Genomic DNA, 14,570 nt, shown 5'->3' on the forward strand with positions numbered 1-14,570 from the left:
CCTCTGTGTGAGTCTCCTTCCGTAACAGAAGACCGGACCACAAAGGATTCAGCAAGATGAGTGCACCCGACCCATTCCAGGAGATCGTGGATGCCCTCAAACAGATACTCACCCCCGCCATTGTCACACCACCTGTCATGCCCGTCACCAAGGCCGCTTCCTCTTCCACGACAGCACTTACCGGTCCCATGGCCAGACCAGCGCCCTTCTCTGGTTCGGCGGATTTCTGCTGCAGTGTTCACTCGCACTGGAGATGCAACCACATCTTTACGCTACAGAAAGCACTAAGATGGCATTCATCATATCACTGCTGACGGGGCGAGCACTTCAATGGGCAGAGACCATCTGGTCCCAAGCCGGTACAGTAACTAAATCCCTTGATAATTTTATTGCACATTTCCGAGAAGTATTTGTTAAACCCATAGGTGATGCCTCTGTCTGTCACCAGTTATATCATCTCCGTCAAGGGTCTTGGTCCATAAATGATTACTCCCTAAAATTCAGAACCCTCGCAGCAGCCAGCGGCTGGAATGAGTGCGCCTTTCTGACCACCTACTGGCAAGGACTGGAGCCGAAGGTGCAACTTCAGCTTGCAGCCTATGATGATTCCTGTGGCTTGGAACGGTTTATACAACTATCCATCCGCTGCGCTACTCGTATGCAATCTTGCATTGCGGAACATCAACTCCCACCATACAATCCACTCCTTCGTCGGCCAGACACCATCAGCCCTCCAGAACCAGTTCACGAACCCATGCTAGTGGACGGCACTCAACTCTCCCCTTGGGAGCGGCAGAGACTGCTGAGCCAGAGCTTATGTTTGTACTGTGGAGCTGGGGGCATGTAATAGCGGCATGCCCTATTCGTCCGCCACGACCTATGGTGAGTGTCATTAAGCCATCAATAGTTAATATGCAGCCCCTCACCACTGTTGTAAAACTTACTGCCTCTGGTATCTCCTTTCCAGTGCATGCCCTCCTCGACTCTGGCTCAGCCGGGAACTTCATCTCCGTAAATCTCTGCCGCCAACTCAATCTCCCAACCACGACCACTTACCAGGTCCAATCGGTAACTAGAAAACCACTCAGCCGAAAGAATGTACGTCACAGCGTGGGTCCGCTACTCTTGCAAGTTGGTCCGTTGCATGAAGAAACACTCCATCTCCTGGTTCTGGAGAAATCCACTGCTGATGTGATCTTGGGGTGTCCTTGGTTGGTGCAACATGACCCTACCATCTCCTAGAGAACTGGTGAGGTCCTGAAGTAGGGCAGTACCTGCTTTCCTGACTGTTTCCCTCATCTTCCTCAGCCCCGCTACTCTTGCAAGTTGGTCCGTTGCATGAAGAAACACTCCATCTCCTGGTTCTGGAGAAATCCACTGCTGATGTGATCTTGGGGTGTCCTTGGTTGGTGCAACACGACCCTACCATCTCCTAGAGAACTGGTGAGGTCCTGAAGTAGGGCAGTACCTGCTTTCCTGACAGGCAGTACCTGTCTTTCATCTTCCTCAGCCATCACCCCTGCACTCCGAGGCCCTCACACTGTGCTCCACCTCCATAGAAAGCCTGGTCGATAAACGGTCAGTCGACATTCCAGCCTGTTATGCCCCCTTCAGTGATGTATTCTGTCTGAAGAAAGCCTCCCAGTTACCTCCGCACCGGCCATGGGACTGTGCCATTGATCTGATTCCGGGTGAGCCAGTGCCCCATGGAAGAATTTATCCCTTGTCACTCCCTGAGCAGAAGGCCATGGAGGAGTACATCGAAGAGGCTTTACAGCAAGGTTACATCCACCCTTCCACGTCCCCTGCTGCTTCTTCTTCGTGGCCAAGAAGGATGGAGGTTTGAGGCCCTGCCTCGACTACCGGGCACCAAATAAAAGCACTGTGACGTTTCGCTGCCCACTTCCCCTCGTTCCAGCTGCTTTGGAACATCTCCGCGGAGCCACCGTCTTCACCAAGTTAGACCTCCGCAGCGCGTACAACCTCCTCCGGATACGTGAGGGGGACGAGTGGAAAACCACCTTTGTGACCTCTACTGGGCACTATGAATACCTTGTCATGCCGTATGGACTGGTAAACACCCCCTCCGTATTCCAGGACTTCATGCATGAGGTACTCCGGGAGTATCTGCACAGGTTCGTCCTCGTCTACATTGATGACATACTAATCTACTCCCGGAGCATGGCCGAACATCGCCACCACGTTGCGGAGGTCCTAAAACGCCTGTGAGTTTCATCTGTTCCTCAAAGCCAAAACATGTTCCTTCCATCAGTCCTTAGTGCAGTTCCTTAGTTATGTCATCGTTGACGGTGGTATCCAGATGGACGAGGGCAAGGTTGATGCCATCCGAAACTGGCCAGTCCAACCACCGTCAAGGAACTTCAACACTTCCTGGGATTCGCGAACTTCTATTGAAGATTCATCTATCACTACAGCTTCATAACCAGTCCACTCACTAGTATGCTCCAGAATAAGCCCAAATCTCTGTCCTGGTCACCAGCTCCCATGGAGGCTTTTGAAAAAAACAATCATTAATGGAAAGCTTATTTATTCAGCTTTCAGACGGTGTATAAATCTCAATTTGACACTTAAGACTGGTTTTGTGGTCCAGGGTCACATTCATCATTGAGCATTATGCAGTTATTAAAATGGCATCAGATATGCAAACAATGACTACATAAGTTGTATGCTGTATTCTGTCTTTTTGAGCCTCATAATAGATGAGTAAACAGTTTGGATTATTTGTATTTTTATTCGATGGGCCAGTTAAGAGTAACTCAAACATTATTCAGACTACCCCCCCCCCCCCCCCCCCCCCCCAAAAAAACAAAAACGGATATTTCTTTTTTTTTTTTCAAACAAAGGCTGCGTTTCCCAAAATAATGCGTAATTTCCTACAATTGAGTGCACTTTACATTAATAATCTCTATGACGTTTTACCACTTTTAGCCCAGTGATACATATTGTATTAGCGTAAGCTGACAATATAATACTTCTTCATTTTAATTGTGGTGATTTGACAGTATATAATTGTATTTCGACTCATATTTCTCTTTGACACATCAGTTTCTGCATATTTTTGGCTTTATTGTGTCCATTGCCTTATGTCAGTCTTTCTCTCCAGTGCCCCATGTTTGTGTGAAATGTCTGGTTTTATAAGCCGTTTTTGTATTTTTTGGTTGACTGAGTGTGTCGTTGAATTTGTCATGTATTAACAAATCATGTTACAGTATGTCTGAATATTTATTATTTATTATTTAAATATAAAATATTTATTTTACCCACGATGCACTCTTGATGGGTTTGCAATGCTGTACTTACCATAGGGCTTTCCATAGGGATTTTGGTTTATATGTTGTAAACCGTTTTTTTCCCCCAGAACTGCACATGGGGTCTACCTTTCTGACCAAAAGAGGAAATAGACTGTTTTACCCAAAACTTTCAAGACCCTACAAAATCAAAACTGGACTTTTTTTGTTTTCGCATTTGAGACATAACGTGAAATAACTAAAGCCTATTGGCTCTTTAAATATAAGACACAAGCCCATCGAAAATGTCCCATCCGTAATTTTCAGTGTCAATAGGAAATATGTCAAAACATATCAGAAAACTGAATAGCATGCATGGGCTTTTAAAACAGGTTTCTTTTTTTTCTTTTTTTCTCTCTGGACAATAATAATGGTATTCCATTTTTTTTTGTTGTTGTTGTTTTTTTTTGTTGCATTGATGCCATAGAAGAACCATTTGGGTTCCCCGAAGAACCTTTCAGTTCTTCAAAAGTTTTTTTTTACTTAACATTTCAATAATCTAAATAATCTTTTCTCTCTATGAAGAACAGTTTGGTTCTATACATGTTAAAGGTTCTTCATGTAACCATCAATGCCAATAATGAACCTTTATTTCTAAGAGTGTAATATAGATCAGTACTTGTTAGTAGCTACATTTTACAATAAAAGGTATTTTTCATAAAGTTGTGCCTTGCATATTTCGAACAGTTGACAGACTGTGAACCTGGAAACATTTATGTGTTCTTTTTAAAGATGGTTTTAATGATCCAGCAAACATAGTTGCCAGATATGTTTCTTTCTCTCTCTCTCTCTCTCTCTCTCTTTTTGATGTGTCTCCATCTGTGTCCATGCCGTTAGTCTCTGAGATTGACATCTCCTCTCTCTTGAAGATCATTTTAGTGTTTGCAACTGTTCCTGAATCATCACTGCTTCGGCTAAAGAGCTAAGTTCCTTTTGATTAAAGCACGAGAGACTCCCCTGAACAGGTCTTATCTTTCTTCTTTTCTCCTCTTCTTATCATTTTATGTTCTCCCTGAGGTCCACTTATAATTTTAGCAACATTTTTGTAGTGCCAAAAACAGTCAGTATTTAGTTTTCCATGACAATTTTCCACTCTCTCCCTGATCCTTTGACTGTGTCCCAACTTGGCATGATGAAACAAGCTTCAAATCAGTTTGTCTTTCCACATGCAGATAACGTTTCTCTATACCAAATAGGCATTGTTGAGGTGTAAATGTATGTTTTATGTGTTCAAATGTGACATCAGAAAGTTGTAGAAGCTGTTTTAGCATCTGGAGAAGTTATTCCGAGTTTAAAAGTTACAGTATGTTTGCAAAGTACACCAAAAAATGAAGGAAAATCAGATTCCTCATGACACAACGAAGGACCCACTCTGCATCGCATAACTTTGTCCACACATCACACTAAACGCAAGCCAGATTGTGATATAATTACTGTTTCCTGACAAGGGTCCAGCCCCTTTTTTTGACCAGACCCTGTGCGCCAGTGTTAATTTGTGATGTGGCCTCCATGGCCTTTTGCACTGGGCCGTCAGTGAGAGAGAAAGAGGAGAGGGAGGCTGGATTGGGCAGAGCACACGGCAATGTGAGGAGCAGCTGGGGACAGTCTGAATGAAACCACAGCCCACACAGTCTCTGAACTCGTGCTCTTAAATGGATGAGTATGGATGAGTATGTGACCATCAAAAGGAAGCTTCTCCATAGACCTATCTTCAGGTAAGAGGGATTCAGTTGCAGCTTCCTGGTCACTCCAGTTAAATGTTCATCTTTTGTGATTGAGTTTGTCAGGGAACTCTGTTTTGAAGCTGAAAGTTTGTTTTCTGTAGTCGTAACTTCGGTGCTGCTTTTGGTTGTATTGCAATTAAGTAATCTTAGATGTTTCTCCTGAGAAAAATACCTCACATGTGTCTCTTCTTGAGTTTCAAAAGAGATCAGTGTCAACAAATGTGTTCAGATTTGTTAATACACCAATCAAAAGTTAAATAACTGTGTGGACTCAACCAATTTCATCCAAGTCCAAATTATTTGAACTATTCCTGTGAATTTTAAATCATTTAAAATTTTTAGAAAGTTGTCCCATTTAGCTTTATTTGTCTTAAAGAATTATAGGAGAAACATCTGAGACTAAGCCAATACATAAACAAAACTAACTGAGATAATTTTGAACAAACTTGAGAGCGAATAGTGCATCTAAAGCGTAACTTTGATTCCCAGGGGTACTTCCAACCTTATCTGCTTTTGCTCTGTTATCAGCCACAGTGCATTTCAAAGGAATGGAAGCAAAATACCCTTCGCTAAATGCCCCCGTTTAATGTGGTTACACGGTCATTAGAGGCAAAACATTAAGCTTTGGATCATTGCATTCTCCGTTATTTCAAGCAGGTTGCTAATCGCTTTTTTTGCATGTAAAACGGAAGCAGATGTGCAACAGGTTCTTTTGCTTTTGTCAGACACGTCAGTTTAGCGGTCTCAAACTGGACTTAAAGTGCAATGTTCTTACGGATAAAGTCACTAGTTCTGTTTTAAAACCTAGTGAGCTGCCTGTGTACATAGTACTCAAGGTATTAACTGATATGGGACCTCGTAAGTGACTGATTTGGAACGCTCTGCATAAACAAAAACAACATGCATCATAAAAATAGCGATTCTCATACAAAGCTCAACTGATTTCAGTAAAGTTTGGTGCTAACATGTTGCTAAGCTAATGGTACTTATATAAGCGTAAAAATACATAGCATGCACAAATTCGGTACATTACTTTTAGAGATAATTTTTGTTATTGAATGAATTATAAAGATGTTTATAATGCTTTGTTCAGTATCTTGAGTGGAATTTTCCCTGAGCTTGTTGCAGTGCATTATGGGATTGCCTTCAACATACGGTGATGCCTTTAGAATTTGGCCAGAAGTTGTCTTAAAACTCTTTGCTACAGTCTCTGTGTCAGAAGCCTGACACAGATATATAATGCCTTAACTACCAATGTTATTTTAGTATTATTTGTATATTATTATAGAATTGATTTATATTTTGAATTAGCCTTTTTTCAGATTTCATTTTAATTTTAGTGTAAATGTTTATTTGAAGTTTTAGTAATTTTGTGTTTTTATAGTAATTTCATATTTTATTTTAGCTTTATTAAAATTACAGAGAACAATTTTTAATAGTTTTAGTTTTTGTTAACAGTAACATCACTGCCTACATATGCAGCTAGGTTTGAAAACAGAACTGTTGTTGTTGAGTTTGCAGTAAGGTTGTTTGAGGGACTTCTGGAATTCTTGGCTTTTCAATTATCCTGGGATGTAGTTCTGTGTGACTCTTGTTCTGTCTTGGGGGTTTCATGTTATGTTTTGTACCCCTAATGTTCCCCTTGAGGTTCCTCTCCTTGCTGACTTCAATATCAGCTTGCTGGGAGGCCTGCATGAGAATATAAGATTTTTCAAACTTGCAGACTAAGCTCTGGAAATCAGGCTTTTCCTACCATTTGTTTGCAATGAGTAACATCCCATTAGGCAGTTCTACATGACATCTGCTGTCCATCACATGGGCCGCTTTAAAGCACGGTTGTTTACTATGAGGACCAAACAGAGAAACGGAATCAGCTGTGATTCAACCAACCAACCATCATCTCTTTTTTTCCTTTCCCTGCTAATTTTCCTTGTTGATCCAGACTGGTTAGTGCTGGTAAATTAGCTAGTGAAACTGTTTGGCCTGCTTGGTACTTTTAGCAACCAAAGGAAATATTGCTGTTTAGGTTAGTTAAAAGATTTGTGCACCAAATCTCACTCATTCTCATGTCATTCTATATAACTTACTTTCTTCTGTGGAAATCTAAAGAAGAAAGTGTTGCTCTTTTCCAAGCAGTTATAATAAATTGGGATTTCATGCTTCTAAAAGGATGCAAAAGTACCATAAAATATCATAACGATATTTATAGTCCATGTGTGATGTCTGATGAAAAGTACACTGGCTGAAACCATTTAGTGGTCAATCAATTGTTGCATCTCAGATGATACCTTTATGATTTGTTTATGGTGCTTTTTCAGTCTTATCTTTGTGGATATGAAAGATGAGTGTTTTGAGAAGAGTCTAGGGAGCTGTCTTAGAGACTGAAGATTAAATTAGTCAGGTAGATTAAACAGAACCTATCAGTTTGCTTTTTTGCAGATCATAATGTCAAGGGAAAACAATGGAGTATTGCACATTTTTCAGACCTGACATCTTTTGTTTGCAAGCCATTAGGAATCGTTACAAAGCACAGAGGACATCAATTTAATTAACTCCTTACATCTGATATTAGTTCGCTCAGTTAGGTAGTGGAAAAAAATATATGTACATAGATAATTTCTCACCTCTAAGAGCAAATATTTTACCCTGTTGGAGTGTTGGACTGTATAGTCTGCATGGTGGCTTTGTGAAGAATATGAGGGATTTTGGTTATGAAACCTGCATACGTGAAACACATTTGTTTGTAACAAAAAACAGCTGTCTGTCTGCTTGAGAGTGGGCACATGCTATACTGTATAACCTTAGTATTAAAATGTGAGAAATATTTTCTGAAATGTATTACAGGTAAAGCATAACTTTGCAAAATAAACAGTACCATTCAAGAGTTTGGGGTGAGTGCGATTTATTTATTTGTATCTATTTATTTCTTTTTGAAAAAAAAAAAAAAAAAAGTAATTTAATTTTATTTTATTCATCAAGGATTCATTAAACTGGTCATATGTGACAGTAAAGACATAATGTTACAAAAGATTTATATTTTAAATAAACACTGTTTTTTTTTACTTTCTATTCATTAAGGAATCTTGGGGAAAAAAATGTTTAACAGTTCCACAAAGATATTAAGCATCAGTTTTTAACATTGAGAAAAAGAAATGCTTCTTAAGCAACAAATCAACATCATTACAATGATTTCTGAAAGATCATGTGACACTGAAAACTGGCGTAATGATGCTGAAAATTCAGTTTTGCATCACAGGAATAAATTACGTTAAAATATATTTAAATAGTAGCCGGTTTTTTTAACTGCATTAATATTTCACAATATTACTGGTTTTACCATATTTTTGATCATATGGCGAGCATAAGACATAAGACTTTCAAAAACATAAAATTAAAACATGACCACCCCAATTTTTTTGCACAGAAGTGCATTCATGTAAATATTAAAAATATAAATGATGGAATGTAGCTGATTGAAGCTAAACCATGCAGAATATATGAGCTGAAGTGCAGATTTTTACTTTCATAAATTATGCAGACTTGTTGCAGAATCCTCTGCAAATCCGCCTAATAGGTCTCTGTAGCTTTCTGTAGATTTAGCTTTTTAAATCAACACTGTCTTTGCCAGGGGTGACTATATATGTTGAGATTCTTTGAGCTTTTTATAGCTTCTATAGATTGTGCTAATTTGTCCTGTGAGACTTAGATGCAATCTGTATCACATGACTTGTCACTGGCATCCATAATGCAATAGCATCTCACTAATATTTGAAACATATAAGGGTTTTCATACCAGAATCAATCCTCAATAATCAGTTTTGAGTACATACAGTACGATATCTGATGTCTGTCACAATGGAATAAGTCATTTTGGAAAACCTTGGCCCATAGTTCTTCATCAAAGCCAGCAACATTTAGAAAGTTAATAAAAATTATGAATGCAGTCATAACCTCATAGCATATTGTGTGTTCCTCTTCAGGGAGATTCAGCTTTCAAACCATTGAACTCACAAACACATCTCCTGTCGTCTCTGGCTTGTTTCTAAAAGAAAATGAGTCAAGGCTTTTTTAAGAGTAGAGAACGGCTTTTACTAAAGCAATGTTATAAATGACACAATTGTGATTAAATAGTTACTATTGGGTTGCGTTAGATCAATCACTGCTCTTGTGTTTAAAGGGGCATGACACAGCAATACATTTAGGATGATTATGTTACTGCTATTTCACCCTGCTTATCATATTAATACGCTGTCTGATTAATTTACCTTTCATGTGTAAATACTCAGGAGTTTGTGCATTAATTGGTCAAATAAATCACTGGCACAGTGTCTCTGTCGCATTCATTTACCACATTAATTTATCAGTTTATAATTTGATGACATGTCATTTTATAAGAATAAAGCGATGGAAATAAGCCTTTTTTGTCATGTTTTATCTTGAAATGTTGTGTAAAATGTGTACTTTCAAGGACAGAAGGAGAGTAATGAATGGGAGAAATTGCTGTAAAAAAAAAGGCATCCTAGTCTGAATCACGTGAGAAATCTGCACAGCTCAAGCACCGTTTATTAGCAAAAACAGTTCTAAACAAATATGTGATTTTGATGTGAAAGGACAACAGGGGATGAACTTTTGTACTGGAGGAAGCGATATTATGGGCTATGGACTCATTGTATTTTGGCCTGAACCAACGGTTGAAAGTTAAAAATGTTTTAATGGTCGATTTGTTTCTTACAAACAAGTAGCTTTTCACTTCACAACATGTTAAGTGATAGACTGGAGTATTGTGTTGTTTTCATCGGCTGTTTGGACTCTGACGGCACCCATTCACTGCAGAGGATCCATTGGTGAGCAAGCGATGTAATGCTAAATTTCTCCAAATCTGTTGCATGAAGACTGTTCTCATAAATTGCTCAGTTAAAAGAGCCAATAACCTTTTAGAACCAACATAGAAATAAAGTTTTTTTTTTTTTTTGCATGATTTGAGATGAAGCAAAGTTTTATACCAGGAGTGTCAAACTCAATTCCTCGAGGGCCAGAGCCCTGCAGAGTTTAGATTCAACCCTAATTAAACACACCTGATCCAACTAATCAAGTCCTTCAGGCTTATTTGAAAACTGCATTGTATGTGTGTTGGAACAAAACTCTGCAGGGCTCCGGTCCTCCAGGAACTGAGTTTGACACCCCTGTTTTATACAGTTGTTTTTAGATGTTATTGCTGATTTGAAGTATGTTATTGAAACATAATCTGTTTTGGAGATTTTTGTCTTGTCCCCATTGAAATAGACTCAAGCTGTGCTAGTATGACTGGAAAGTAGCTGCCAAGAATGTAACCAAGATGGCCGCAGAGTGATTTGCAGATTAGCGTTAACTTTTGCAGAAGTCTATAAAAGCTGTTTCCTTATAATGGACTTCTATGGGGGAGAACGCTTAACGTGATATTATTCACGTTATACGCTGAATAAGAAGAGCTCGTTCTTTTGACAGTAGTTAGTGTTTATTATAAGTAAAATTGGACAGAAATTTGTTTTTTTTCGGTTGTTGTTAAGGTACGTTAAACCACGTTAAGCTGTTTCCTTATAATGGACTTCTATGGGGGAGAAAACGCTTAACGTGATATTATTCACTTTATCTGTGGAATAAGGGCTCGTTCTTTTGACAGTAGTTAGTGTTTATTACAAGTAATGTTTGACATAAATTTGGGTTTCCCTGGTCGGTGTTTAGGTACGTTAAGCGTTTTAGAATATCCCGTTATTGTGCCTTTGGAAGTTGGTCGGAAGACAACTGCAGGCGGTGGATGTAATGCAAGCTTGTTTACACAGTGAAAATGAAATAAGGCGGGTGGATTTCCTGAATTGCTGTTGATTGAGGGTTGTTATCATTGAAATGGCTTTAAGAGTGTTTACCTCCATGACTTGTTCCTAAAACCGGTATCACACTACAGGAGTCTTAGGCCGATTTATCCCTGATTTTCCACTCCCAAGAATCTGAGAAAAAATCTTGTCGAGGACCTCGATTGGTTCTGATGTTCAGCACAGATTTTCTGGTAATGTGAGGCGTTTGCATATCGAATCTTGCACCTTCTGATCTGCTCTCACACAAATCGGGGCCTCCCTGATCTAATCAAACATGTTTGATATTTAGGATTTTAAATCGGGATGATCATGACTATGATTACATCAGTACTTTCATAATAGCCAGTGCAAGACCACAAAACAAGCTGCTGTACAGGTCCGTTGGATAGTGGAGATGGAGGAAACTGCTTTTGGAAGTTTTGCAATAACACGACTGTCTGTATAATGTGGCGAAAATGTACCACAACCGTAAGGACAAGAGAAGCGCTGGGGTGAAATCACCTCAATTTTGAACGTACCAGGTGAGTGTAGAAAGCTACTACCACGCTAGATAACATATGTAAACATTAGTTGCTGAAACAGCAATAGCGATCTGCTGCATCAGATCACATGATGTTTTTTGCATTTTTATTTGTTCATGTAGTATTTGGTGCCACTGTATATCGGTATTATACCAGACACCTTTTTTTTCTCTAGATATTAGCGTCAGTGTTAGCAACTGAAAATCCCATCATATAGCTCACATTAAATGCACACTTTTTACAGCTCGCTGTAAGCTCATCACCTCATCTCAGCATGGGAGTTGTGTGTCATTTGAAGTTTTCGGATCCGGGCTTCCACTGGAGCTGCTCTCATTATTTTTTGTCAAGTGTCAAGTGACTTATAAAAGCATTCAATTAATTGAGATTTGACTGATTACATCGCATTTCAATTTTCCCGTTTATTGAATAACGTTATCGGTTGGTTTAAGACTTTCTGGTGTGTTATGGAAATCGCCTTCCTTGATATTATACAGTAGTCACCGTTACTATGGTTACATAATTTATTCGCAGTAATTATGAGGTATGAACAGGACAATTCAAGAGTTACATCTGATAGTAAATGTAGTTGTAAATCCCAAATATTGACTTTGTAGCGAAGCATTTGTGTTGCTGATAGCTCCAGCATTCTATTGAAGGGCAGACTGATCTGACTGATAATCACAAAATGAACATTGTTGACTGTTGAAGTCCTAATAGGGCAGTCAAGGACTCCAGTGTGATTCTCTGCATGATTTCTTGTGACTGAGATTTCTTGTGACTGACTGTTTAAACTCCCTTTTCAGGAAAAGATGTTTTGATGCAAGTGACTATAATTTATTCAGTGCCAATAGGAGGCAGCCTTTGGTCTCTTTTGTGATGACATTTTTAATACGGCCCCTTAGTCCTTATTTGATGGATGTTTGTTTTCTTCAGTGGTGGTTACTTACTACAAAATGAAGCCAAAAGAACACAGACTGCAAGGAAGCAGATTTAACGAATCAGTGGTCTGCAAGTTTGCAAGTTAGACTCCTGAAAAACACGTTTGCTCATGTGCAAACAAGTGCTCACACAACCACGGATGATTTCGAGGCAGGGGGTGCGACATATAGTATATCGTCTGCGATAACAATGTGCGATCTGACATTATCAAGTATATCAAAAAAACACACGGAGAGTTCACGCATACACTACGTGATTTAGTCTATTAAAACACATTTAGAATCATCAAAATTCAAGGCATTCCAAATATTAGACGGCAGAAATGCCTCTGTATGTCTTTTATATTTATATCATTTAATATAGTTAATCTATATCACACGAAGAGTGCTGTTTTTTTCTCCAGATATCAGCATAACAAATATATTGATTTTATACAAGTTTAATGAAGTTAGCATTAAGTGACTTACATTTTAGATACATTATTGCCTGTTTTTGCTCAATTTTGCCAACGAAAATAGTTCCAAACAAAGATCACAGCACTGTTTTGCATCTCTGAGCAACACACAGGACGGCGCTTCCTTATTGAATGAATCAGCTTGTTGAACGAATCGGTTGAATGAATGATTCAGTTACTCACTCATTTACATAATTAAATGCTTTGTACCTGAATTAATCGGTTGACTGCCACCTGGCGGTCTTAATTTCACATTTCAACAATTTTTTCATGTTTTAAATCATTTCAGATATCAGTATTCAACGTTTTATTTTAAAAACAACGCATTATTTATTCATTTGTAACTGCAGGTTAAATGCATCCATGTCCCCTCAGAGCTACATTAAACTGTGCAAATACATCTAAATTCCACTTCAGATGCAGATTCCAGAAATGTTTTATTATGTTGGAATGACAGAGACTAAGTACCAGATGAAGTGCCTCTTATGCTTACCCAAAGATACAAAATGAAAGAAAGAGTTAAACCTGAACACATCTTGCTGCTCAAACTGTGTATAAACATTTTTTTAAATATTTATTTGCATTTTGCATTTACTTGCACTTTTACTTTCAATAGTATTAAACAGTACGTTTAATATTAAAAAGATACTTTTCATACTTAAGTACAATAAATATCACATACTTTAAAACTTTTACTCAAGTAATATTCTAAACTGTGACTTTAACTTATACCAAAGTCATTTTCTGGTAAGAGATCTGTACTTTTACTTAAAGCTGCAGTCCGTAACTTCTTTTGGTTAAAAATGATCCGAAATCAATATTTTGGCAAAGTACATAAACAGCCAGTGTTCAAAACTATCGCCTTACTTTAGCCTGATTCACAATGGTGTAACGAATCAGCTCATGGGAAATATGAATAATTAATCATAACTAGTTATAATTAATTATGAATATTTTAGATCCGCTGTAGATATTTAGCTGACTCAATTCTAAGAATGTTCATTTCCTGGTTAAAGGAAATAACTTTCTTACTGTACAATTCTACAAAAGCTTGTAGCATAAATCTGCATGATTAAGTGACTCCAGTTATGGGCAAACAATGAACCACGTCAAGTGTGATACAAGTAAGGTTTTATTAACTACATAAACACTTAAACTAGTCTAACATACTACATAAACACATAAACTGGTCTAACATACACATACACACGTCCAATGAGAAAGATGGAAATTCCAAGCGGGAGGTGGCAATTGCTGGAGGGTTTTACAACCCTTTGTCTCTAAGCATGGTAATTTGCAAATGGACTTGAATCGAAATTACTAAAGATTCTCAGGACCCTAATATATATTGCCTATGTACCAACATATAATATACACGCTTGTTTCGATCATAAGAAGGCGAATTCATAGATACTACACAAGGTAGGATTACTTATAGTGAAAGGATGACAGGAAATGGGTTCCCTCATAAGCATGCCTAAAATAGTCTAAAATTATCAAAGACCAAATACATGATGACAATAATATACCCAATGACCTGAAGGATCATGTGTGTTCATTCAAAGAAAGGTTTTCCTATTAATTAATTAGCAAAGAAAAGTCCTTCCCTTGTGGATTTTCCCTATGGGCAAGGAAGCGATTTTCTTCACCTAAATTCCAGGAGGTCGGGTGTCAGGGTTACCATGGAACCAGGGGCCTGTTCGGCTTCCTGGGGTGTTACAGAGTATTTGTTAAATCTAGCTAACAAAATATATATTGTGTGTTTGAGTGGT

The 14,570-nt window shown here is 38.5% G+C and overlaps 1 protein-coding gene across 1 annotated transcript in view; it reads left to right on the forward strand.

Moving 5' to 3' along the window:
* Window positions 1-854: 854 nt before the first annotated feature.
* Window positions 855-14,570, forward strand: part of LOC107601607 (calcium/calmodulin-dependent 3',5'-cyclic nucleotide phosphodiesterase 1A-like) — a 55,994-nt gene continuing 42,278 nt past the window's right edge. The window contains exons 1-5 of the mRNA XM_016293851.1: window positions 855-882; window positions 968-1,068; window positions 1,511-1,670; window positions 1,739-2,112; window positions 2,273-2,355. Coding sequence (XP_016149337.1) covers window positions 855-882; window positions 968-1,068; window positions 1,511-1,670; window positions 1,739-2,112; window positions 2,273-2,355 — 746 coding nt within the window. The remainder of the gene's footprint in view (window positions 883-967; window positions 1,069-1,510; window positions 1,671-1,738; window positions 2,113-2,272; window positions 2,356-14,570) is intronic.

Source organism: Sinocyclocheilus grahami, unplaced genomic scaffold (assembly GCF_001515645.1).
Source record: "Sinocyclocheilus grahami isolate Dianchi unplaced genomic scaffold, SAMN03320097.WGS_v1.1 scaffold308.1, whole genome shotgun sequence".
In the NCBI taxonomy this organism is placed as follows: Eukaryota; Metazoa; Chordata; class Actinopteri; order Cypriniformes; family Cyprinidae; genus Sinocyclocheilus; species Sinocyclocheilus grahami.